Source organism: Carcharodon carcharias, chromosome 27 (genome assembly GCF_017639515.1).
Source record: "Carcharodon carcharias isolate sCarCar2 chromosome 27, sCarCar2.pri, whole genome shotgun sequence".
Taxonomy (NCBI): domain Eukaryota; kingdom Metazoa; phylum Chordata; class Chondrichthyes; order Lamniformes; family Lamnidae; genus Carcharodon; species Carcharodon carcharias.
In genome coordinates this window covers 12,280,491-12,307,755 of record NC_054493.1, presented here as the reverse complement: position 1 = coordinate 12,307,755, position 27,265 = coordinate 12,280,491, and the positions used below count along the sequence as shown (strand labels likewise).

The 27,265-nt window shown below is 45.7% G+C and overlaps 3 protein-coding genes and 1 long non-coding RNA gene across 4 annotated transcripts in view; 1 reads left to right on the top strand and 3 right to left on the bottom strand.

Moving 5' to 3' along the window:
* LOC121270393 (gastrula zinc finger protein XlCGF57.1-like) overlaps positions 1-26,739 on the top strand; it is a 46,330-nt gene extending 19,591 nt beyond the window's left edge. The window contains exon 2 of the mRNA XM_041175694.1: positions 23,899-26,739. Coding sequence (XP_041031628.1) covers positions 23,899-25,081 — 1,183 coding nt within the window. The 3' untranslated portion in view covers positions 25,082-26,739. The remainder of the gene's footprint in view (positions 1-23,898) is intronic.
* On the bottom strand, positions 4,745-8,003 carry LOC121270463. The gene is made up of 2 exons (XR_005941545.1): positions 7,923-8,003; positions 4,745-7,314 (listed from the first exon to the last, which is right to left on the bottom strand). It is a non-coding gene; the product is annotated as an uncharacterized LOC121270463 (long non-coding RNA).
* Positions 10,092-11,959, bottom strand: LOC121270420 (histone-lysine N-methyltransferase PRDM9-like). The gene is given in 2 exon segments (XM_041175741.1): positions 10,092-11,280; positions 11,859-11,959. A coding segment is annotated over 1 exon segment (954 nt). The 5' UTR covers positions 11,167-11,280; positions 11,859-11,959; the 3' UTR covers positions 10,092-10,212.
* LOC121270426 (gastrula zinc finger protein XlCGF8.2DB-like) overlaps positions 12,564-27,265 on the bottom strand; it is a 34,071-nt gene continuing 19,369 nt past the window's right edge. Inside the window, exon 3 of the transcript XR_005941523.1 lies at positions 12,564-12,823. The gene's annotated coding sequence lies outside the window, so the exon portion shown is untranslated. The remainder of the gene's footprint in view (positions 12,824-27,265) is intronic.

Below are 27,265 nucleotides of genomic sequence, written 5' to 3'. Positions count from 1 at the left end.
TCGGATGACCGAGTGAATCCATTCCCATACACAGAGCAGATGAAGGGTTTCTCCCCAGTGTGAACACCCTCGTGCTTCAGAAGGTGGACTGAATGGGTGAAGCTCTTGCCACACAGGGAGTAAATGAATGGCCTCTCGCTGGTGTGAGTGCGCTGGTGTCTCAGCAGTTCCCTGCATCTTTTAAAGATCTTTTCACATTCTGAGCATTTAAAAGGTCTCTTTTCTGAGTGAACCAATTGATGCTCAGTGTATTGGGAGGACTGAGTGAATCTCTTCCCCACTGGGAGCAGCTGAACGACCTGTCCTTGGTATGAACTTGCTGGTGCTCAGTGAGATGCACTGACTTGCTGAATGACTCCCCACAATGGGAGCAGCTGAACGGTCTCTCGTCAGTGGGAACTCGTTGGTGTTGGACCAGTTCCTCGGAGGTTTCAAAAATTTTCCCAGAATCAGAGTATTGAAAAGGCTTCTCTTCAAAGTGATCGAGCTGGTGTGCCAGCAGGTTGGATGAACACATGAATTTCTTCCCACACACAGAGCACAAATGAATTCTCAGTGTTGTGAGCTCACTGTTGTGTCAGTATGTTTACCAGGTATATCAATCCCTTCACACAGGAGGAGCAAGTGAATGGCCTCTCGCCAGTTTCCAGCTGAGACAGTCAATTAAAACCCTTCAGATGTACAAATCTTCAGATCTCGATGAACTGATCGGCTCTGTCAGATGTGAGGTTTGGTTTGAGTTTCCTGAATGCAAATCCTCCTCTTCCAGTTCCTGGAAGATAAGTTTACAAAGAATTACAAGGAATATACATTACACAAACAGACCATTCAGTCTATCCTGGAGTTTCCACTCCACGAGTCTCCTCCCATTCTGCCAACATCATCTCAGTCTTTCAGCTCATCTTTCTAATCCCTTTTCTCTCATGTTCTCACCTAGTTTCCTTTTGAAAGCACCTAAGGGACTTGTCTCAGCCACTTCCTGTAGTAGCGAGTTCTGTCTGAGGAAAGAAATATCCTGTTTTCCCCTCGGATCAATTAGTCTCTATTATGTTTTCATGGCTCAGTGGAAACATTCTGTCCACATCTACCTATCCAATCCATTTAAGGACTTATATCAGAAGAGACAAACACGTCTCTTGATTTGAGTTTGCTGTGTGTAAATTCTCCCCTTACAGTAAAAGGAGTTACCAAATCCCATCCCTGTCAGTCCAGGATAGAAATTCACAATATTCTCTCCTCCTGCTGACAGGCACAGGGATGGCCGCGCATGCGCATTGCTGCTCGTTGCTCCTGTAAAGATGGCGGCCGTTAACCCTGGTCTTCACTGGCAAAAGCCCCAAAGCTGCCGCCCGATGCAATCCCGGGACGGCAGCCTTCTGCTTGGTCTTTTAGCCCTACACAGGACGTTTATGAAGCCTTCCCGCCCACCCACCCACTGCCCCGAACGCTGGCTCCGATTCGGTGCATCCTCACCGCCTGAAGATGAGACAAGCATCTGTCCATGGACAGCACGCGCACTGCGCATGCTCTGGATCACAATGCCCGGGGAGTGATTGACGGCAGCTCCGGACCAATGGGAAGAGGGGGCGGGCCGGAGGACCAGCAGGAGCTGCTGGTCCTCCAATTAATCGGAGTAAATGAGGGGTGGGGTTAAGCGCAGATCTCCCTCGTTGACTGAAAGTCTGCATCATTTTGAAAGCTGATTTGTCTCAAACTCCAGGAGAAAACTGGACCTTTCTGTTTGTGGTTTTAAACAGATGAAACCCTGTGGGTGTGGAGCAAACATTTCAAACAATCTCAGGATACGGGTTCAGCCATTTAGGACTGAGATGAGGAGAAACTTCATACAGAAGGTGGTGAACCTGTGGAATTCTCTATCACAGAAGGCTATGGAGGCCAAGTCACGGGGTATATTTAAGAAGGAAATAGATTTCTAGACTCTAAAGGTGTCAAATGGTATGGGGGAGAGAGCAGGAGTATGGCGTTGAGATAGAGAATCAGCCAAGATCATATTGAGTGGCAGAGCAGGCTCGAGGGGGCAAATTACCAACTCACAGAGGCCGACAGCACAGAAAAAGACCCTTTGGCCCATCGAATCTGCCCTGGTCAAACAAGTACCTAACTGTTCTAATCCCATTTTCCATAACTAAGCCCATAGCCTTGTATGCCATGGCATCGCCACTGTACACCCAAATACTTCTTAAATGTTTTGAGGGTTTCTGCCTCTATCACCCTTTCAGGCACTGAGTTCCAGATTCCCACCACTCTCTGGGTGAAAAAATTCATCCTCACATCCCTGCTAAACCTCCTGCCCCTTACCTTAAATCTACACCCCCTGGTTATTGATCCCTCCACCAAGGGGAAAACTTCCTTCTTGTCTACCTTATCCATGCCCCTCATAATTTTATACACCTCAATCATGTCCCCCCTCAATCTCCTCTGCTCCATGGAAAATAACCCCAGTCTAACTCGTCTCTCCTCATAATAAAACTCTCCAGCCCAGGCAACATCCTGGTAAATCTCCTCTGCACTCTCTCCCGTGCAATCACACCCTTCCTGTAATGTGGATTCCAGAGCTGCACGCAATACTCTAGCTGTGGCCTAACCAGCATTTTATACAGCTCCAGCATAACCTTCCTGCTCTTATATTTCATACTTTGACTAATAAAGGCAAGATTCCCATATGCCTTCTTAACCAAAGTATCTAACCGTCCCGCTACCTTAAGGGACTGGTGGACATGCACACCAAGGTCCCTCTGCTTCTCTGTACTTCCCAGGGTCCTACCATTCCTGCTCCTGCTTTGATTTTCTATGTTTATCTATGTTTTAACATTTGTTAGTGAAATGTGGGAATATGATGAAACAATGCACAAACAGTTCAAGGGCTAACTTAAAGGAATATCTGAGCAGACAGGGAATGTCACCATTCAAACAAGGACAGTCCCTGGTTTCAACAAATTAACGGGCAGAAGGGTTAGGACAGGTTAGGGAGGAGGTATTACACCAAGAAACTTTAAAATCTGGGTGATAGTATTTCAAAACTGATTCCTGTGATCCCATTGCTATCGGTTGCTAAGACCAGTGGAAGTATTTAAAGTGGAGACCATAAGCATATTGGAGAATGATGTACTCAAAGAATTGTGAACTATCTGAGGATAATAGTGAGGGGAAAGGAAAGGAAAGGACATGGAAAGCAGCAGACACTTCATGTTGTTCCAGGAGAAGTGGGGCCTGGTTGTGTAGATGTCAGGTTTTACACAGCACATGGTCAGCCTGTGGTTGCACCCTGGATGAAGAATCTCTGAATGGTACCATTCAAATCACTCAGTGGAATTCTCAGAGAACCAGCATTGTCTGCTCAGAAAGAGGAAGGTTTCTGATACAGCAAATGAGAAGCAGCAAAGACTCTCTCTCTGTCTCAGACACACATAGAGACAAACAGAGAGCCCTCACACACATAGCTATCACCCCCCCATCCCCGAATAGGCACCCCCCATAACACGCACAGACATACACACACAAAGAGAACTCCTGTTTAATTGGAAGATAAAAGCAAAAAACTGCAGATGCTGGAAATCCAAAACAAAAATAAAAATACCTGGAAAAACTCAGCAGGTCTGACAGCATCTGCAGAGAGGAACACAGTTAACGTTTCGAGTCCGTATGACTCTTCAACAGAACTAAGTAAAAAGTAGAAAATAGAAAAGGTAGAAAAGAGATGAAATATTTCACCTCTTTTCTATTTTTACTTAGTTATGTTGAAGAGTCATACAGACTCAAAACGTTAACTGTGTTCCTCTCTGCAGGTGCTGCCAGACCTGCTGAGTTTTTCCAGGTATTTTTATTTTTGTTCCCTGTTTAACTGGGAAGTTTTATGTTACAACCAATGAGAAACTGCACACAAACTCTCAGATTTTCACTGGCTCTCTATCTCTCATACACATATAGAGACTCAGGAAAGCCCTCACATGCACACAGCTATACCCTCATCCACCCACACTCCCCAACCTCTCACACACACAGACATACTCACACAGATTCCTGTTTTATCGGGTGAACAACACCAGCCAACCTGACTATTACTGGAGATAAAGTATCGGTGTCTGTTGTAAGGGCCACAATGTTAAGAGAAATTCATGTAAACATTACCCTCCAGGGGCTGAGAGCAGTTTTGACCATCCAACTCCATTGAACCTTAAATCTATATTGAACAACATCTGGGGCAGAGGCAACAACAAAACATTAACATTAAGAAGGCTATTGCTACCCTGGGTGCGAGATAGTGTGAAATACAGAACGACATCCCTGCATAATGACAGCCTCTACTTTCCTCCTGGTATCACAGATGATGTTAATGCTGACTTGGAAATATATCGCTGTTTCTTCACTGTTGCTGGGTCAAAATCCTGGAACTCCCTCCCTAACAGCACTGTGGGTGTACCTACACCACATGGACTGCAGCAGTTCAAGAGGCAGCTCAGCACCACCTTCTCAAGGGTAGTTAGGGATGGGCAATAAATGCTGGCCTAGTCAATGGTGCCCACATCCAGTAAATGAATTTTTTAAAAATCCCCTTATCTTGATGGTCTGCCTGATGAAGAGGATTCTAAGACAGGTTACAACAAGAAAGAATATAATGAAAATGTTTGCACTGACCAAGAGAAAAGCTTTGAAAAGGAAGAACCTTCTTGAGCCTCGAGGTGGGGAATGTAGACAGAGGGAGGCCAGGTGGGGAAGACCTGAATAATTCCAATAACTTTATTAACAGTTTCTCAACAGTAACCACACTTAAACACATTAAAAACTAAGGACCAGCAATAGAAGCAGGCTCCAGAAGGATAAGATGAGAAGCTGTGAACTGAATAATGATCTGAAAGGACAGACGACGTGCATTCTGCTCACCGAGCCAGATAGTCAGGTGATTAACCGAATAAAAAGACATTATTAAATCTGTCAGAGAGATGAGATATTCAGGTATAAACAGTGAGAAAAGCAATGGGAGAATAACATAGATGCAAGAAACAGAACAACATAATTTACCAGATGAATTAATAGGTAAATCAATAAAAAACATGGTGTTGACATGTTATCAGCAATTTAGCACGAGCTAATCAAAGAAAAAAGATTCACTGCACAAAAGAAACAATCCATGAGACTTTTTACCAGAGGAGGAGGAGGTCATGAATGTGTGACTTTCCGTGCTTGAGCAGTTCAGCTGGAATTCCGTCCTTGCCGGGTGTCTTTCTGCTTGCTGGACAATCAATGGCCTTTTCGAGCTCATCCAAGTCAACCATGACAGGAAGCTGTGGGAGTGTCAAATTGAGACTGGGGGATGTCCGTTTCAGAGGCTTACAGCTCACAGTGATGTCCAGTCACAGAGATGTTTGAAATATTTTCTCAGGGGGACATCTGTTTACTTCTGTTGGTGAATACTTCACCACATTCCGATTTCAGGAGGGCGACTTTGGTGATGGTTGGACTACGTGCCCTCTTGATCCCACCATACGTTGCAGATTTCCATTGTCACAGGCAGTTTAGATTCCTGGATGCAGACTGATCCAGTGTTTACTTACACAGTTTCTCATGGTCTTTTACACAAGTGTCTTGGCTACATTCAAGTTATGCAGTGTTCTGGCTGTTGAGTATATGTTGTGCATCAGGTGGGTTTTGCTTTTTGCTTCAATGACAGATGTCACCTCTGCTGAGTAGATCTCAAACCAGCCTTTGTTGTGGGTTCCACCTTTACCAAATATTGCTGCTGCTGTGTCAGAAATGATTGAATCAGCGACTTCCAAACTTCATCAATATCAATGTTGATTGATGAAACTTTTATTGATGTGCCTGTAAAATATTTTACTGTTTTGTTTCATGTTTCTTGATAATTTAATTTCAAATTGGAGGTTTCACTGTGAAGAATGTGTACGTCAGTAAGAACTGTCAGCAAGGGTTAATCAGCACTTTCTAATCGGAGCTGTTAATCAGTGAAGCCTTTCAGACACTGAACTGTAGATTTTGCATTAAAGATCAATTTAGGATTGAAATAAAAGTTCATAATTTTATTGTAAATTAGTTCCTGGTGAGAGTTCTTGAATTAAGGGGAAAGATCACAGATGGTGCTTTTAAAAAAGGACACTGCAATCCCGAAAACCAGTGACCTCTCCAGAATATTAAACTCCAGCCAGTTATGAGAGTTGTTAACATCAACAAACATAATATTGTCAGAATATCAGTCCCGGACATGATCCAAGGGCAATAACAGCAGAATCCAACTCCTGCAGTCACTTATGAATTCGCTGATGTGTCAGCAGGTTAGATGGCTGAGTGAATCCTTTCCCACATACACAGCAGGTGAATGGCCTCTCTCCAGTGTGTGTGCGTTGGTGTATCACCAGGTTGAAGGATTTAGTGAATCCCTTCCCACACACGGAGCAGGTGAATGGCCTCTCGCCCGTGTGAGTTCGCTGGTGTATCAGCAGGTTGGATGGGTGAGTGTATTCCTTCCCACACACGGAGCAAATAAACGGTTTCTCCCCAGAGTGAACCCGCTGGTGCGCAATGAGATTGGGTGAAGACCTGAACCTCTTTCCACAATTGGTGCAGCTGAATGGCCTCTCCTCTGTGTGAGTTTGTTGGTGCTCCAGCAGATGGGAGGACCGACTGAATCCCTTCCCACACACAGAGCAGGTAAATGGCCTCTCCCCAGTGTGAACTCGCTGGTGTGCAATGAGGTTGGATGAAGACCGGAACCTCTTTCCACAGGAAGAGCAGCTGAACGGCCTCTCCTCAGTGTGAGTTTGTTGGTGTGACTGGAGGCAGGATAGCTGAGTAAATGCCTTCCCACACACAGAGCAGTTAAATGGTTTTTCCCGAGTGTGAACGCGTTGATGGTTTTTCAGCAAGGATGGATAATTAAATCCTTTACCACAGTCCCCACATGTCCACGGTTTCTCCATGGTGTCAGTATCCTTGTGTCACTCCAAATAGGACAATCAGTTGAAGCCTTGTCCACACACAACACATGTATGATTTCTCCCCAATGTGAGTGGTGTGTAGTTTTTACAGGCTAAGTGTTTAAAGCTCTTTCCACAGTCAGCACACAGGAACACTCTCACTCGCGTGTGTGTGTCTCAGTGCTTTTCCAGTCACACTGATATTTGAAATCTTTTCCCACAGACAGAACAGAAAAACATTTCTCCTTCCAAATTCAAAGGCCAATGATATTCAGGTCCTGATGTATTGAGTAACTCAATCAATCAGACCTTGATGTGATGTCTGTTTGAGTCTCACATCTGTAAATCCTCCTCCTCTAACATCCTGTAAATGTTACAAAAGTCATCACCGTCAGTCCTGGATAGAAATTCAGAACAGACAATTCTAGTTTCTATGGAACACTTTTTCCTCTCTTGTCCCCCCAGACCTGTAAATCCTCGTCCCACACACTCTCCCTCCTCCCTGGGCTGAAATCTAAACCCATCTCACCATCTCTTTCCTCCACTCCCAGTTTTCTCCCTCCCTCTCCTCTGCCTGGGTTCAGTTCTCCAGCTCCTGTCTGCAGACTGACAATAAAATCAATGAGTCTTATTGGGGGTTTGCGGCCTCCAGCGGGTGTTTCTGAATCCTTCCCGCCCACCTCCCAGCGTTTCCTTCCTTCCCACAGATCAGATTCCTCATTGGTTTGAGCCCAAAGTGTAACCTCTTATTTATTGTCCCCCCTCCCCCATCCTCTGATGTGAACCATCCTCCACTCGCTGACCCAGGATGGCGGCCGTTAACCTGGGCCTGTTCCCGGGAGGGAGAAGCCCCGCAGCTGTTAAAATCCGGCACCGGGTTCTTCATGGTCGGGTTTGGGGCCCACACCATGTTTGGGGTGTTTATGAACCCGCCTATCTCACCCCCGCCGTCGGCTCCATCCTCCCACTCACCCGGCAGTTTCTCTCCCGCTGCCAATTTCCGCCCGACCGCCTCAGTCTGGCTTCATACCCAACTGCGCATGCTCCAGCTCCGGGCCGGGTGATTGACAGCATCTCCGGACCAATAGAAGGAGGGGGTGCGACTGGAGGACAAGGCGGGAGCGGCTGCTCCTCAAGCCAATGGGAGCGAATGAGGGGCGGGGCTGGAGGTGGTGTTCCACAGCGGGAGGAGCTGGTCCTCCAACCAATGGGCGTGAATGAGCGCGGGGCTAGAGATGGTGTTCCACAGCGGGAGGAGCTGTGGGGATTAGACCCCGTGGATGTTCCGGGTTGTGTCTAATACACACACATCAATAAAACAGGGAATTCCTGGAAACACACTGCAGATCCTTCTTTATCTGGAGATCAAATGTCCCAGAAGTTAACAGGCTCCTGCTCTGAACTCCACCATCTGCTCTTGTAATGCAGACTTTTGCAGATCTATTTTAAATAGGTTAGTTTTAAACGTAGATTTAACCAGCCTTAAATTCGTAGATTCAGAACTGTCACACAAATGCTTTAAATCTTCAAAGAATAATTACCACAGCCATTTTCAGACTGGAAACTTAAACCTGCCGTTTCACTTTCAGTCAGGAACAGATCACAGTTTTACAGTAATCTCTGATTTGACAACACATTTCCAGCATTCACTGTTGTTCTTCCTGACTCTAAACACATTTGTAAAGGAGCCTTCTGTTCCGTGTCTAGGAGCTCTGAACCATGGGGAGTTTGCTGTCAGTGAAGAGAGATGAAAAAGACCAAAGTGCCGTTTGTCCTTCTCAGTGTGATCCTGAAGGACAGTGTCCAGGCTGAAGTTCTGTTCCTGCTGTATGGTCCTCTCCCAGATTGTCCTTTCTGAGCTGCAGCCAGCTGATGTTAAAGTCAGGTCAGAAGTGCCTAAATCTACAGCAATGTGTTTATTTCATATGTATCAAAAATATTAAACTCAAGCCCTTCCTAACAGCACTGTGGGTGTACCAACACCACGTGGACTGCAGCGGTTCAAGATGGTGGCTCACCACTAGCTTCTCAAGGGCAATAAAGCCAGCGACGCTTACATCCCATTTCAGAATGAAAATAAGTTTACAGGGGTTATTTAAATCAGCAGAAACAAACCCCCAAAATCAGAATGAACATGATTCAGTCCTGGATGTGATTAACAGCAGCAATAGCAGCAGAATCCAATACCTGCAGACACTTGTGAACTCTCTAATGTGTCAGTAGGTGAGACGAATTAGTGAATCTCTTCACACTTGAGGAGCAGATGACCATCCTCACACCAATATGTATGTGTTTATGTATCAGCAGAACAATTAAAACATTGGAAAGGTTTCTTTTCTATGTGGGCATATTGATGTGTAGTAAGGTGGGAAGACTGAGTGTATCCCTTCCCACAAACAGAACAGGCGAATGGTCTCTCCCCAGTGAGAGTGCACTGGTGGACACTGAGCTCACATGATCACCTGAGCCTAGTCCCACAGTGGGAGCTCTTGAATGGTCTCATCAGTATGAACGTGTTGATGGCACATCAGCTCCACAGAACTTTTAAAACACTTCCTACAATCAAGAGATTTTAAAAATCTTCCGTCATTGTGAACTCACTGGTGTCAACAGGTTGAATGAATTAGTGAATCCCTTCCCACACATGGAATAGGTGAATGACCTCTCCCCGCTGTGAACTCACTGGTGTTGCTGCAGGGTGGACAATCACTTCAACCTTTTCCCGCACTGAGAGCAGATGAATGGAGTGGAACTAGAGTGAATGCACTGGTACTGCATCAGTGAATGTGGGTTTTTAAAGCCCTTGTCACAGTCTAAACATTTAAACCCTCTCCCTCCAGTATGAATTCACTGGTGTGTGTGAAGGCTGGATGGAGAAAGATGAGAGTTCAGGGCTCAGACAAGGGGAAGCTTTAGAGATAATTTGGCCTGGGGAGTCAGTGGAAGAGAGGGAAGTTGCAGAGGCAGCTCATCAGATTGTCTCAATGTTGGTGACAAAGAGGCTTCATGAGCTCCTCACTTGTTGGGGGCGAGAATGGAGGAGACAGGGGAGAGGGAGAGCCCTTCAAAAGGAACTAACCGCTGTCAGAGATATTAAAAAGAGTCAATATACTGCGTGTTTAACACAAAGCTAATTTATTTAACTGTTATCCACAAGATTAACCTTTAACTGGGTTGGGGTTTATTAGCATCAGCAGAAACAGACACCAATGAATATAGTTCAGTCCTGGCTGTGATGGACTGCAAAATCCAATCACTGCAGTCACTTGTGAACTTGTTGGTGTTTCAGCAGGTGAGATGACTGAGTAAATCCCTTCCCACACATGGAGCAAGTGAATGGCCTCTCCCCAGTGTGAACTCTCTGGTGTCTCAGCAAGGTCGATGAATCAGTAAATCTCTTCCCACAACTGGAGCAGGTGAACGGCCTCTCCCCAGTGTGAACTCGCTGGTGTTTTAGCAGAATGAATGACTGAGTGAATCCCTTCCGACACTCAGAGCAGGTGAACGGCCTCTCCCCGGTGTGACCTCGCTGGTGTTTCAGCAGGGTGGATGATTGAGTGAATCCCTTCCCACACTTGGAGCAGGTGAATGGCCTCTCCTCATTGTGAATTCGCTGGTGTTTCAGCAAGTCGGATGAATCAGTGAATCCCTTTCCACACTCAGTACAGGTGAACGGTCTCTCCCCAGTGTGAACTCGCTGGTGTTTCAGCAGGGTGGATGAGGTAGGGAATCCCTTTCCACACTCGGAGCAGATGAACGGTTTCTCTCCAGTGTGAACTCGCTGGTGTATCAGCAGGATGGATGAGGTAGTGAATCCCTTCCCACACTCATGGCAGGTGAATGGCCTCTCCCCAGTATGAACCCACTGGTGTTTCAGCAGGTGGGATGAACAAGTGAATCCCTTCCCACAGTTGGAGCAGGTGAATGGTCTCTCCCCAGTGTGAACTCACTGGTGTGTCAGCAGGATGGCAGAAGTAGTGAATCCCTTCCCACACTCAGAACAGATGAAAGGCCTCTCTCCAGTGTGATTGCGCCGATGAGTTTCCAGCTCAGACCGGAATCTGAATCCCTTCCCACAGTCCCCACATTTCCATGGTTTATCCCCAGTGAGACTACATTTGTGTTTCAACAGGCCAGATGATTGGCTGAATCCTCGTCCACACACAGAACACATGTACGGTTTCTGTCCACTGTGAATGGTGCTTTTTGCTTCCATGTTCAAAATCCAATGATATTCAGGTTATGGTGAATTTGGCGTCAGATTCTGATATGATGTTTGGTTTGAGTTTTCTGTCTCCACTCCAATTCCGTCTCCTGCTCTTCTAATATCCTGTAAAAGAAAAAGTCAAAAGGGACAAACATTTCTCTTGGTTTCAGGTCGCCGTGTGTAAATCCTCCCCTTTTAAAAGAGGTTTCCAAAATCTATCCCTGTCAGTCCAGGATAGAAATTCACAACATCTCCTGTTGCCAGGTACAGGGATGCTGCACATCTCCCCCTATAAAGATGGCTGCCATTTACCACGGTCTGAAGTGTTTTTCTTTATTTTTTCCCTCGGATGTGATTGTCACTGATTGCCTATCCCGAATTGCCCTTGAACTGAGGGCAACACATTGCTGTGGGTCTGAAATCACATGGAGACCAGGTAAGGAGGACAAATACCAGTCAGAGAACCACTGGGATTTTTGTAACAATTGATAATCGCTGCCATGGTCACTATTACTGAACTAACATTCCAGATGTCCCCCTTTTAATCACTGAATAAATCCCATTAATTAATTTAAAAATTCCACTAACTGCCACGGTGGGATTTGAACCTCTGTCCGGAGCATTAGGCTACTTCTCTGGGTCACTGATCCACGGATATCACCACCGGCCACCATTCCCACTTACAGAGAAGCTACAATTACCACCCAGGTCGGTGCTACCCCGGGACCGATAGTTTCTTATTCTGGGTTTGAGGCCTCCTCCGCCGGGTGTTTCTGAAGCCTCTCCACCGCCTCCATTACCCTCCGACACTCGACCCCTTCTCCGCCTCCCTACAGCTCCAGCACCCAGACTGCGCATGAGCCTGTCCGAACACGCACTGCGCACTCTTGCAACCAGCCACTTGCGCTTGCGCAAACTGCTCCTGTTGTGAGGATAGGGCATATTCTCTGCCGCCATGAATGCTGGGTAAGAGGCCCGCCATTGAAAAGCAATGTTGTTGACTTTTGTTCTGTTGAAGGGTCATGAGGACTCGAAATGTCAACTATACTCCTCTCCACCGATGCTGCCAGACCTGCTGAGATTTTCCAGGTATTTCTGTTTCTGTTTTTGTTCACTAGAAAATTGTGTTTTATGGTCCAATGACAATTGCAGCCATAGGGTTAAGATATAACATTATTAAACCAAATTACACATCAAGCAAATTATACCAGCAGCGTCGAGCTATCCTGGGTGTAGTTAACAGCAGAACAAACCCCCACAGTTAGACATGAACTCACTGGAGTCTCAGCAGGTGGGATGAACAAGTGATTTTTTTAAAACCCCCATATACAGAATATTTAAACGTTGTCTTGTCAGTAAGGGTGCACCGACTGTGGATGAAATCCTTTGAAATTTTAAAGCTGGAATGTTAACAAATAGGGAATTGGAGTAAATCCCTTCTCACATGTGAAGTATCTGAATGATTTCTCTCTTGTATGACTGTGCTGTTGTGTCAGTAAATATGATGACCGAGTGAATCCATTTCCACTTTCAGCTGGTTAGCATTCTTTTCCTGGTGGGGTTTACCCATCAATTTCCAGCTCAGACAGGGCTTTCAAACCCTTCAGGTGATGAATTCCACATTCTCAGCAGTCTCCTAAAGCAAAATACAGCAGATGCTGCACATCTGAAATAAAAACAGAAAATGCTTGAAGTAGTCAGTAAATCTGATAGTGTCCATGGAGAGAGAAACACATTTTACATTTCAGGTATATGACCTTTCAACGGAACTGCAGAGCATCAGTATACAGACCCAAAACATTAACTCTATTTCACAATCCACAGATGCTGCCAGATGTGCTGAATACTTTGTTCTGGCATTTTCTGTTTTTATCCCTGGTTAAAGGAATTGCTCCTAAACTGCACATTAGAGTTATTGGTGACTAACTTATATGTATTCTTGTCTATCCACAGATGGAACCATCTTCCATTTGTTTAGCCTGTCAAACCCTTTCGTAATCTGAAAGGCCTCAATCAGGTCATTCCTCACTCTCTTTCCCAGGGAAAACATTTTCAGCCCATTAAATCTTTCTAGGTAGGAATAACCTGCCAGTTCTGGCATCATTCCAGTAAATTTTCTACAATCACAGTCGGTGTAGCACCCTTCCTCCTTCCTCCCTTACCAAGTTCCAGGGCCCCAAATGCACTTTCCAGATGACATGGGATACACTTCTTGCAATTTAGTATTGTGAAATTGCTGCTCACGATGTGACCTCTACATAGAGGGGACTAAATCCAGGTTTGGCTGTCTGCTTTGTGGAACATCACCATTCAGTCTGCAAGCGTGCTTTTGAGCATCCAGTCATTTGTCATTTTAATTCTCCGTCCCGCTCCTGGTCTGACCTCTCTGTCCTTGATCCCCTGCACCATTCCAATGAAGCTCAATGGAAGCTCAGAGAACAGAATCTCATCTGTCAATCAGGCACTTTTCAACTTCAACATCATTTCAACAATTTCAGATCAGAACCGCCACTCCTATTTTTCAGACAGTAGGTGTTGATAATGGTTCTTCTGTTACAATTGATACCTAGACCTGTATTTTGTTCCTCTCTTGCCCCTTTAGTTTATTTATTTATCTCATTATCACCCATTTTTCCTTGCAGAATCATCCATTTTATCACTTAATCGCTTCATTTAACAATCCTATCACAAAACCATTGGTTCTTTCCTCCTCTCTTTTCCCTTACTCTCTACTGGTTCTGTGTAAATCTAAGTGGGTTTTTTTCTTTCTTTCTGTCTGTCAATCTAACAATCCGATGGAATGTTGAAGTGAATCTGTAACTTTCAGTGTCTACCCCACTCTCTATCACAATCTTTCTCCCTTTGTCTCTGTATTTCTGCATCTGTCTCTTTCACACCCACAGTCTCTCTGTCTCTCTTTTCCCTCTTTTGCTCTTTGTTCCCTCTATTCACTCGCTATCTGAGCACAACCAAGTTTCACTGGACTGATTCCTGAGATGAGGCGGTTGTCAATGGTGGAGAGATTAAGCAAAATGAGTCTCTTTTCTCTGGAGTTTAGAATAATGAGGTAGATCATTGAAAAGACTGAAATTCTGACACATTTTGACAGTGTTCATGCTCAGAGGCTGTTTTCTGCCTGGTTGGAGCATCCAGAATGGGGCTCACATTCTCCGGATAATGTGTCAGTCATTTAGGAGAGTTGAGGAGACATTTCTTCACTCAAAGTGTTGTCAATCTTTGGAATTCTCTGTCACAGATGCCTGTGGATGCTCAGTTGCTTCTTTATTATTCATTCATGGGATATGGACTTCGCTGGATAGATCAGCTTTTATTGCTCATCCCTAATTGATCTTGAGAAGGTAGTGGTGAGCTGCCTTCCTGAACTGTTGCAGTCTTGGGGTGTAGGTATATCCTCAGTGCTGTTTGGAAGGGAGCTCCAGGATTTTGACCCAGCGACAGGGAAGGAATGGTGATATATTTTCATGTCAGGATGGTGACTGACTTGGAGCGGAAATTCCAGGTGGTGGTGTTCCCATCTATCTTCTGCCCTTGCCCTTCTAGATGCTCACAGTTGTGGGTTTTGAAGGTGCTGTCGAAGGAGGCTTGGTGAGTTCCTGCAATGCATCTTACAGATGGCACACGCTGCTGCTATTGTGATAGTGGGGGATTCAGTGATGGTAATTCCACTGAATGTCAAGGGATGATGGTTGGATTCTCTCTTGTTGCAGATGGTCATTACTTGGCACTTGTGTGATGCAAATGTTATTACCACTTATCAGCCCAAGCCTAGATATTGTCAAGGTCTTGCTGCATTTGGACATGGACTGCTTCAGTATTTGAGGAGTCATGAAAGGTGCTGAACATTGTGCAATCATCAGTGAACATGCCCACTTCTCACCTTATGATGGAAGGAAGGCCATTGATGAAGCAGCTGAAGATGTTTGGGCTGACGACATTACCCTGAGGAACTCCTGCAGTGATGTCTTGGAACTGAGATGACTGACTTACAAGAATCACAACCATCTTCCTTTGTGCTAGGTTTTCCCCCTGATTCCCTTTGACATCAGTTTTGCTAGGGTTTTTCATGCCACACTCTGTCAAATGTGGCCTGGATGTCACGGGCAGTCACTCTCACCTCACCTCTGGAGTTCAGCTCTTTTGTCCATGTTTGGACTAAGGCTGCAATGAGGTCAGGAGGTCAGTGACCCTGGCGGAACCCAACCTGACCGTCAGTGAGCAAGTTATGGCTAAGCAAGTGCCGCTTGATAGTTCTTTTGATGGCTCCTTCCATCACTTTACCAATGATCAAACATAGACTGATGGGGCCATGTTGGATTTGGCCTGCTTTTTGTTTACAGGATATACCCAGGCAATTTTCCACTTTTCCAGGTAGAGGCCAATGTTATAGCTGTTCTGGAACAGCTGGTCTTGGGGCACAGCAAGCTCTGGGGCACAAGTCATCAGAATTATTGCCAGAATACTGTCACGGCCCATAGCCTTTGCAGTATCCAGTGGCTTCAACCATTTCTTGATATCACGTGGAATGAATCAAATTTGCTGAAGGCTAGCATCTGTGATGCTGGGGACCTCCAGAGGAGGCCGAGATAGATCACCCACTCAACACTTCTGGCTGAAGATTGTTGCAAATGCTTCAGCCTTATCTTTTATACTGATGTGCTGAGCTCCCTCATCATTGAGGATGGGGAAATGTGTGGATCCTTTTCCAGTGAGTTTAATTGTCCACCACCATCCACAACTGGATTTGGCAGGACTGCAGAGCTTAGATCTGATCCATTGGTTGTGGGATCACTTAGCCCTGTCAGTCACTTACTGCTTATGCAAGTAGTCCTGTATTATAGCTTCACCAGGTTGACACCTCATTTTTAGATATGGCTGGTACTGCTCCTGCACTCTTCATCGAACCAGGGTTGATGCCTGGCTTGATGATATGGTAGAGTGGGGGATGTGCCAGGCAATGAGGTTACAGATTGTGGTAGAGTTCAACTCTGCTCCTGCTTACGGCCCACAGCGCCTCGTGGATGCCCAGTCTTCAGTTGCTAGATCTGTTCAAAATCTATCCCACTTAGCATGGTGATAGTGCCACACACCACAATGGGGGGTATCCTCAATGCGAAGGTGGGACTTCGTCTCCACAATGACTGTGCGGTGATCACTCCTACCCATTCTGTCATGGAGACATGCATCTGCGACAGGCAGATCAATGAGGATGAGGTCAAGTATATTTTATCTCTCTTGTTGGTTTCCTCACCACCTGTCGCAGACCCAGTCGAGCAGCTATGTCCTTGAGGACTTGTCCAGCTCGGTCAGTAGTGGCACTTCCAAGCCACTCTTGGTGATGGACATTGAAGTCACCCATCCAGAGTACATTCTGCTCCCTTGTCACCCTCAGTGCTTCCTCCAAGTGGTGTTCAACATGGAGGAGCACTCATTCATCAGCTAATGGCTTTGGGGGGGGAGGGGGGAGAGAGAGTGGGTGCAGGGTGGCCGTTGGGGGGGTGGTGGGGTTGGTGGGCTAGTATCTGGTAATCAGCAGGACGTTTCCTTGCCCATGTTTGACCTGATGCCATGGGTTTTGGGCTCCCAGGGCTCCTTCCTCCCGACTGTATACAATGGTGCTGCCACCTCTGCTGGGTCTGTCCTGCCAATGGGACAGGACATATCCAGGGATGGTGACGGTGGTGTCTGAGACATTATCTGTAAGGTACGATTCCATGAATATGACTATGTCAGGCTGTTGCTGCACTAGTCTGTGAGTCAGTTCTCCCAATTATGGCACTAGCTCCAATCTATTAATAAGGAGGTCGACAGGCCTGAGTTTGCCATTGTCATTTCCGGTGCCTAGGTTGATGCTGGATGGTCCATCCAGTTTCATTCCTTTTAGACTTTTTAGTGGTTTGATGCAACTGAGTGGCCATTTCTGAGGGTATTTAAGAGTCAACCACATTGGTTCTGGAGTCACATGTAGACCAGACCCGGTAAGGACAGCAGAATTCCTTCCGGACATTAGTGAACCAGATGGGTTTTTACGATAATCAACAATAGTTTCATGGTCATCATTAGACTTTTAATTTCAGATATTTATTGAATTCAAATTCAAACCAGGGTCCCTGGGCATTTCCCTGGGTCTCTGGATTACTAGTCCAGTGACAATGCCACTGTGCCACCACTCGTCATGTACGGTATTCAGAGTGGAGATGGATAGATTGTTCTACTTTTAAATTTTCTGATGGCAGGGAAAAGATGATGGAAATGGCAGGAATGGGATGAGCTGAATTCCCCGGTTTCTCTGCAATCATTCTATGATTTTATATGAACATGAGGGGCCAGATATGTGCTGTACTCATGGCTGAGTGGTTAAAGTGATGGTTTTGAAATCCATTGGGGTCACCTCGTGGCAGGTTTCAATCCGACTGACTATGCTTCTTATTATTCCAAATGCCTGTAGAATTACTGATCAGTTAAATGGAATAAGAACCTTCCCGATCTGATTCCAAATCTCATGTGATATGACAAGAATTTGCTCAGTGCGGTGATGTCACAGGAGTTGAAGAAGGTGTATCTTTCTGTGATGGGCTGTAAGAAGATCAAATGACTGTGAAGGTGGCAGAAGTGGGGATGGAAATGAAACAATTCACAGAATCACAGAATCTCTCAGTTCAGAAGAGACCCTTTGGCCCATCATACACCATTGTACACCAACATGTGAGAAACACCTGACCTACCTACTTAATCCCACTTACCAGCACTTGGCCCATAGCCTAGAAAGTTAAAGCACAGAAAGAGGCCATTTGGCCCGGTGTGCTGCTTTGAAAGAGCAGTTGCGATTGGTTGACCAGGAGTGATATTTGTGCCCATTTAAACAGTTTAAGCGAATTAAAATCTGCCCCATTTCCACCCACAGTTAGACTGTGCCATCATCTCTTCAGTCAGTTTATTTATTATGTCTTGGAACCTATCACAGGCCTTCCCTTTTGTCCTCTCACTCCCTCCCTCCACCTCCACACTTGTTTTCCACCTGCTGCATCTCTGACTTTTCCAGCTCTGATGAAGAATCACCCAGCTGGAAGATTCACTCTGTTTCTCACCCCACAGGGACAGCCAGAAGTGGTTTCATTTCATAAGGAATTCATGTTAATGATGATAGTCTTCACAGCGCCAAGAAAGAGTGTTTCCCTGGCCGGGAATCAAACTCAGACCATGAGTCTTTAAGATTATGAAGGGGTTCAAAAATCCAATAAAGATTTCATGAGAAGCCTCTTTACCCAGCGAGCGGTGAGAATGTGGAAATCATTACCACAGCGAGTGGTTGAGGTGAACAGCATGAATACATTTAAGGGGAAGCCAGATACATATATGACGGAGAAAGGAATCAAAGGATATGCTAATGAGGGAGATGAAGAGGGGTGGGAGGAGGCTCATGTGGGGCATAAACACTGACACAGACCAATTGAGCCGACAGCCTGGCCCAGTGCTGTGGACTCAATGGAACAGAGACAAATGTATTTATTTTAGATTTACTTATAATGGTAAGAAAAGCACTAATTATGACCCAGGATAAAATAAATGCACTTCATCAGCTTTTGTGGATCATTTCAATGGAAATGTGCACTCCCAGGCTCAAAGAGCATCGGACCACTGGAAGAAAAGTTGTGAGACCGGCCAATCCAGCAGAAAGAAACCCCCCGACCCTCCCACTTCACCAACTGCCAGAATGAACATGGTTCAGTCCAGGATGTGATTAACAGCAGCAATAACAGCAAAATCCAACCCCTGTAATCATTTGTAAACTCCCTGGTGCCTCAGCAAGCGCAATGACTAAGTGAATCTCTTCCCTCGCACACAGCAGGTGAATGGCCTCTCTCCAGTGTGAATGCGCTGGTGGACCGTCAGACTTGCAGCACTTTTGAACCCACTCTTACAGTCAAAACATTTAAAGGGTCTCTCATTAGTGTGAGTGACATGGTATGTCAGCAGGCTGGATGTCTGAGTGAATTGTTTCCCCCACTTGGTGCAAGTGAGTGGTCTCTCCCCAATGTGAACTCGCTGGTGTGTTTGCAGGTGAGATGAATCACTGAATCCCTTCCCACAGTCAGAGCAGCTGAAACGGCCTCTGCCCAGTGTGAACTCACTGGTGCATAAGCAGGGCGGATGAATGACTGAACCCCTTCCCACACTCGGAGAATATGAATAGCCATTCCCTGATGTGAAATCACTGGTGTGTCCATAAGTGGGATGAATGAATAAATTCCCTCCCACACTCAGAGCACGTGAATGGTCTCTCCCCAGTGTGACTGCATAGATAAATCTCCAGTTTAGATGAGGATCTGAATCCTCTGCCACACTCAGAGCAGGTGAACAGTCTCTCCCCAGTGTGACTGCATCGATGAGCTTCCAACTCTGAAGGGGATCTGAATCCCTTCCCACATTTCCACGGTTTCTCCATGGTGCGGGTGTCCTTGTGTCTCTCCAGGTTCCACACTCAGCTGAAGCCTTTCCCCCACACAGAACAGGGGTACAGTCTCTCCACGCTGTGAATTGTGTGATTTTCTTTCAACTGCATAACTTGTTAAAGTTCTTTTCACAATCAGTGCACTGGAACACGCCAGTGTGTGTGTCTCAGTGCTTTCCCAGTCACACTAATATTTAAAATCTTTTGAAGCAGACAGAACAGACAAATATTTCTCCTTCTAGATTCAACGTCGATGATATTCAGGTCCCAATCAATCAAGCGACTCTGTCAGATCTTCATATGACATTTGGATTGAGATTTCTATCTGCAAATCCTCCCCTTCTAATAGACTGTAAAAGGAGTTTACAAAAGTCAGCATTGTCAGTACCAGACAGAAGTTCAGAACAAACAATTCTAGTTTCTAACGAAAATTCTTTCCTCTCTCATTCCCTAAAAGTCAACCCAGACACACTCTCCGTTCTCACTTTGCTGTACTGAATATTTACTCTCCCAATTCTCCTGAAGCAGCAGCAGGTTAATCCCAGATATGGACGGATTTTCTTATGAGGGGATGTTGAGTAGGTTGGGCCTGTACTTACTGCAGTTTGGAGGAATGAGAGGCAACCTTATTGAAGCATATAAGATTCTTAAGTGGCTTGACAGGGTAGATGCTGAGAGGCTGTTTCCCTTTGAAGGAGAGTCTAGGATCAGAGTAAGGGGTCCTCAAAGTAAGGGGTCGCCCATTTAGGACAGGGATGAGGAGGAATTTCTTCTCTCAGAAGGTTGTCTGTGGAATTCTTTACCGCAGAGAGCTGTAGCGGCTGGGTTGTTAAGTATATTCAAGGCTGAGAATGTGTGAGGTTACAGGGATAAGGCAGGGGAATGGGGCTACATGGAATGGTCTTTTAGAGAGCCAGTGTCGACTTGATGGAGTGAATGGCCTCTTTCTACACTGTATAGATACTATGGATACTGTGACAGCGAGCAGTCATACCTGGGACTCTGCCTATGAGAATGGTGGAAGCAAAGACAAATAATTTCAAAATTAAATTGGTGCATTCAGAGAGATAGGAGTAGCACCAGAGCACCAGCAGCTTTGCTGGGCAGCAATGAACAGGTTTCCAAACTCAAAAACAAAAATACCTGGAAAAACTCAGCAGGTCTGACAGCATCTGTGGAGAGGAACACAGTTAACGTTTTGAGTCCGTATGACTCTTCTGATGTTTCAGATTTCCAGCATCCGCAGTATTTTGCTTTTATCTTGGGTTTACAAACTCATTATCCAACCTCAGCATTCAGACAATAGAGGAAGCTCCGTGGAGCTACTGGCACAAAGACCTAGCCCTGATTGGTTGGATGATCCGAATCCTTCAGCTCACCAGTACGAATTACACCGCCCCCGCCCCGCATGAAGACAATATGGAAGCGGAACCCGAGGCCACGTGGGAGCGGGAGAGACTTTGACCTCCAGACGCGCTGAGCTGTTGTCCAATCCGCAGTAATTTGCTTCTGTAACCAGTCGTATTGCTCCCAATGGGACACCGCGTGCTGGGGACGAACCACTGAGTCATTGTGACGTCCACAACGCAACACTGCCGAAAACAGCAAGTGGGCCAGGCGCGCGGACACAGGAGCGCCGGCGCCGCCCCCGCCCCCACCCATTGTCCCCTCCCCTTCCCGCCAGACCTTCTCGAGGTTTCCAGGCAACCGGCTGACGGCAGGAAGCACCGGAAGTCCGGAAGGACTATTGTCCTCCAGCCAATCAGAGCGCCTGATTTTGGGGGACTGAAGATTGAGCTTCACACGGACTAAACTTCCTCCTGTGTCCAACATCTGTGAGTAAAACACTTTATTTTCTCCCCCTTTCCATTTCTTTTCTAATTCGAGGTTTAAATTGCTGAATTGTAGGAACTGAAGGGAAAGGAAGTGAATCCAGGGAGGGTGCAGATTTTGGAAAGGTTGGTCCAGGTCTCGTTCACTCTCTTAAAGACATTGACATCCTTTTCTCTCTCAGATTAACACATTTATTTCAAAAACAGAATTACCTGGAAAAACTCAGCAGGTCTGGCAGCATCGGCGGAGAAGAAAAGAGTTGACATTTCGAGTCCTCATGACCCTTCAACAGAACTGAATGAATATTAGGAGAGGGGTGAAATATAAGCTGGTTTAAGGTGGGTGGAGAGAAGTGGGGGTGGTGGTGGTGTGGTTGTAGGGACAAGCAAGCAGTGGTAGGAGCAGATAATCAAAAGATGTCACAGACAAAGGAACAAAAGAACACAGAGGTGTTGAAGGTAGTGATATTATCTAAATGAATGTGCTAATTAAGAATGGATGGCAGGGCACTCAAGCTACAGCTCTAGTGGGGGTGGGCTGGAAAGACTAGTAGGGCATAAAAGATTTAAAAATAATGGAAATAGGTGGGAAAAGAAAAATCTATATAAATTATTGGAAAAAACAAAAGGAAGGGGGAAGAAATGGAAAGGGGGTGGGAGTGGAGGAGGGAGTTCAAGATCTAAAGTTGTTGAATTCAATATTCAGTCCGGAAGGCTGTAAAGTGCCTAGTCGGAAGATGAGGTGCTGTTCCTCCAGTTTGCGTTGGGCTTCAGTGGAACAATGCAGCAAGCCAAGGACAGACGTGTGGGCAAGAGAGCAGGGTGGAGTGTTAAAATGGCAAGCGACAGGGAGGTGTTCTGCAAAGCGGTTGCCCAGTTCACGTTTGGTCTCTCCAATGTAGAGGAGACCACATTGGGAGCAACGAATGCAGTAGACTAAGTTAGGGGAAATGCAGGTGCTTCACTTGAAAGGAATGTTTGGGCCCTTGGACAGTGAGGAGAGAGGAAGTGAAGGGGCAGGTGTTGCATCTTTTGCATGGGCATGGGTAGGGGTTGAGGAGTAGGGGGTGATGGAGGAGTGGACCAGGGTGTCCCGGAGGGAATGATCCCTACGGAATGCCACAGGGGGCGTGAAGGAAAGATGTGTTTGGTGGTGGCATCATGCTGGAGTTGGTGGAAATGGCGGAGGATGATCCTTTGAATGCTGAGGCTGGTGGGGTGATAAGTGAGGACATGGGGCACCCTATCATGTTTCTGGGAGGGAGGAGAAGGCATGAGGGCGGATGCACGGGAGATGGGCCAGACACGGTTGAGGGCCCTGACAACGACCGTGGCTGGAAAACCTTGGTTAAGGGAGAAGGAGGACATGTCAGAGGAACTGTTTTTGAAGGTAGCGTCATCAGAACAGATGCGACCGAGGCGAAGGAACTGAGAGAATGAGATGGAGTCCTTACAGGAAGCGGGGTGTGAGGAGCTGTAGTCGAGGTAGCTGTGGGAGTCGGTAGGCTTGTAATGGATATTGGTGGACAGTCTATCACCAGAAATTGAGACAGAGAGGTCAAGGAAGGGAAGGGAAGTGTCAGAGACGGACCATGTGAAAATGATGGAGGGGTGGAGATTGGAAGCAAAATTAACACACATTTATTTGTCTGGCTAAAAGGATGGTCTGTTTCCTAATGTTCACAATTAAAGGAGTGGTTTCCCCATGGGATGGCTGACATTTAAGGGGACAGTAAATTAACGTAGGACAAATATATATCTAGTGTTGTTATATGGGACATATTACACATATATAATATACATTTATTATTATTTTTATTCTTGTAATGTGTTTCTAGTCATATAAAATGGACTAAAATGTATGTAATATACAACAATAATTATATGTACACATTTTACATCAGAATTGGGAAGGTGTGTAATAGGTACTGCAGAATGAGAATGGAGGGAGAATGTGTAGGGTGAAGATTGATAGCTTTTGGGAATAGACAGAGGATAGAATTTTCCTTAGGAGCTAGAATTGTCTGTTCAGAATGTCTATCCTGTACTGACAGTGATGAGTTTTGTATACTCCCTTTACAGGATACTAGAAGGGGAGGATTTGCAGAGGGAAATCTCAAATCAAGCATCACTTCAAGATCTAACAGAGTCACTCGTTTCATCAGGACCTGAACACCACCAGTCTTGGAATCCAGGAGGAGAAATATTTGTCTGTTCTGTCTGCTTTAAAAGATTTAAACATCGGTGTGACTGGCAAAGCAGTGAGACACACACACCCAAGTGAAAGTGTTCCAGTGTACAACTGTGGAAAGAATTTTAACCAGTTACACAGCCTGAGAAAACCACCACCAGTCACAGTGGGATGAGACCATACAGGTGTTTTGTGAGTGGACGAGGCTTCAACTGATCATCAAACTGGGAGAGACACAAGGGCACCAGCACCATGGAGAAACCATGGAATTGTGGGGACTGTGGAAAAGGATTCAACTTCCCATATCAACTGGAAACTCATCAACGCAGTCACACTGGGGAGAGGCCATTCACCTGCTCCGAGTGTGGGAAGGGATTCACTCATTCATCCTCCCTTCAGACACACCAGCGAGTTCACACTGGAGAGAGGCCATTCACCTGCTCCGTGTGTGGGAAGGGATTCACTAGTTCATCCCACCTACAGACGCATAAGCGAGTTCACACTGGGGAGAGGCCGTTTACCTGCTCTGAGTGTGCAAAGGGATTCAGTGATTCATCCAACCTGCTAATGCACCAGCGAGTCCACACTGGGGAGAGGCGATTCACCTGCTCTGACTGTGGGAAGAGTTTCACTCAGTTATCCCATCTGCAGTCACATCAGCGAGTTCACACCAGGGAGAGACCATTTACCTGCTCTGAGTGTGGGAAGGGATTCAGTGATTCATCAAACCTGCTGAGGCACCAGCGAGTTCACACTGGGGAGAAACCGTTCACCTGCTCCAAGTGTGGGAAGAGGTTCACTGATTCATCTAACCTTCTGATGCACCAGCGAGTTCACAGTGGGGAGAGACCATTCATCTGCTCTGAGTGTGGGAAGGGATTCAGTGATTCATCCAACCTGCTGATGCACCAACGAATTCACACTGGGGAGAGACCGTTCACCTGCTCTACATGTGGGAAGGGATTTAGTCGGTCATCCCACCTGCTGATGCACCAGCGAATTCACACTGGGGAGAGGCCATTCACCTGCTCCGAGTGTGGGAAGGGATTCAGTGATTCATCCCATCTGCTGACACACCAGCGAGTTCACACTGGGGAGAGACCGTTCACCTGCTCCGAGTGCGGGAAGAGATTCCCTGATTCATCCAATCTGCAGAAACACCAGCGAGTTCACACCGGGGAGAGGCCGTTCACCTGCTCTGAGTGTGAGAAGGGATTCACTCAGCTATCCCACCTGCTGACACACCAGCGTGTTCACACCGGGGAGAGGCCGTTCAGCTGCTATGAGTGTGGGAAGAGATTCAGTAATTCATCCAATCTGCGGACACACCAGAGGGTTCACACCGGGGAGAAGCCATTCACCTGCTCGGAGTGCGGAAAGGCATTTACTCGGTCATCACAGCTGATGCGACACCAGGGAGTTCACAAGTGATTACAGGGGTTGGATTCTGCTGTTATTGCTGCTGTTATTCACATCCAGGACTGAACCATGTTCATTCTAATAGTTGGTGAAGTGGGACAGTTGAAGGGTTTCTTTCTGCTGGACTGGCCAATCTGTCAACTTTGCTTCCAGGGGACTGATGCTCTTTGAACCTGGGAGGGCACATTTCCACTGAAATGACCCACAAAAGCTGACGAAAGACCCATATTTTATCCTGGGTAGTAAACTGTGTTTTTCCTACCACTACAGACAGATCTGAAATAAATACATTTGTTTTTGTTCCATTGAGTCTACAGCACATGGCCAGGCCAGTCAGCTCAATTAGCCTATGTCAGTATTTATGCTCCACATGAGCATTCACCCACTCTCTTCATCTCCCCCCATCAGCATATCCTTTTATTCCTTTCTTCCTCATGCATGTATCTAGCTTCCCCTGAAATATTTTCATGCTGTTCACCTCAACCACTCACTATGGTATTGAGTGCCACATTCTCACCACTCACTGTGGAAAGATGTTTCTCATGAAATCCCTATTGGATTATTGACCCCCTTCATAACCTTAAAGACTTCCATCAGCTCACCCTTCAGTCTTCTCTTTTCTAGAGAAAAGCAGCCGCAGACTTTCGTGAGGGTTAAATGCTCTCAGTTCTGGGATTTTTCTTGTGAATCTTTGGTGCCCCTTCTCCAGTGCCTCTATTTCCTTTTTCTAAATGAAGATCACAAATGTTGACAGTCCTCCCAATGTAGTCTAACCACGGTTCAAAACAAGTTGAACATAACCTCCCTGCTTTTCATTTCTGTCCCTGATAAAGAACCCTAAATATGGGCTCAAAATGTAAGGAACGATGTGTGGTTCTTAGAGAGGGTGCAGTGGCGATTTACAAGAATGGCACCAGAGATGAGGGAGTTCACTTTCTTGGAGAGACTGGAGTAACTGAAATTTCTCTATTTAGATCAGTCATTAGGGCAGAGAAAAGGAGGCCATTAGGCCCATCAAGTCCATTCTGGCTCTCCTTAGAGCAAATCAGTCAGTCCCATTGCCCCGTTCTATCCCCAAATTTCCTTTTGAAATCATTCCATCATCCCTGTTTCTACCACCCTCACCGAAAGTGGGATCCACATCATTACCACTCGCTTTCAATGCACACGAGGCTCACAGAAGGAGGCCATTCAGCCCATCGTGCCCATGCAGCCCTTTGAAAGAACTACCCTATTAATCCCATCATCCTGTCATTTTCTTTTCCTTTCAAGACTCTATCCAGTTCCCTTTTGAAAGACAGAGTTGAATCTGCTTCCTGCACCACTTGCAGACATCAGATTGCAAATCACAATCATTCGCTGTGTTTTAAACCAAATAACCACAATGCTGTGTGAATTTTCACAGAGCATTCGAGATGGTGTTAAAAACCATGTTAATACACAAAATTAAGGCTTAACCTTTATCAATTATTTTGAATATATCCAAATTTGTGGAGAATTAGAAAAAAAAATTGCACTTCTTTAGCATCTCTCTCGACCACAGAAAGTCATATGAACATAAGAATCAGCAGCAGCTGTGGCCACTCGGCCCCTCGAGCCTGCTCTGCCATTCAATAAAATCATGGCTGATCTCATTGTAACCTCAACTCCACATTCCTGCCTACCCCCGATAACCTTTCTCCCCCTAGCTTATCAAGAATCTATCTAGCTCTGCCTTCATCCTGAAGCCTTTTACAGCCAATGAAGGACTTTTTAAGTGTAGTTGATGTTGTAATGTAGGAAACTATATGTAGTCTGGGGTAGTCCAATTTTGTTTCAAAAATCAATCACTTTCATAATATATTCATTGGTATAAGTAACAAGGCCAAGGAAGCCATTTTAAACTGGAACATGGTTTTCTTGCAGTCTTCTCACATTCTGTAACTTCTTACTTACAAAATCAATCTATACTTAATGGATTTCAGTAATGAACCTTGATTAAGTTATCGTTAATGAATTGATGTAATAGATAACTACATTGTAAAGGCTGAATCTTTATTTTTAAAATTAACACTGTATAAACCGAAATGTTTCCTGAGACTGCTGACCCAATAGAAATTCTTTATACAAAGTAATTCTTTTCCAATTTTGATAAGCTACAGGACATCATATTCTGCCAAAGTCCATCTCAAGAATAAGGCTCATTGTTCAATCCGG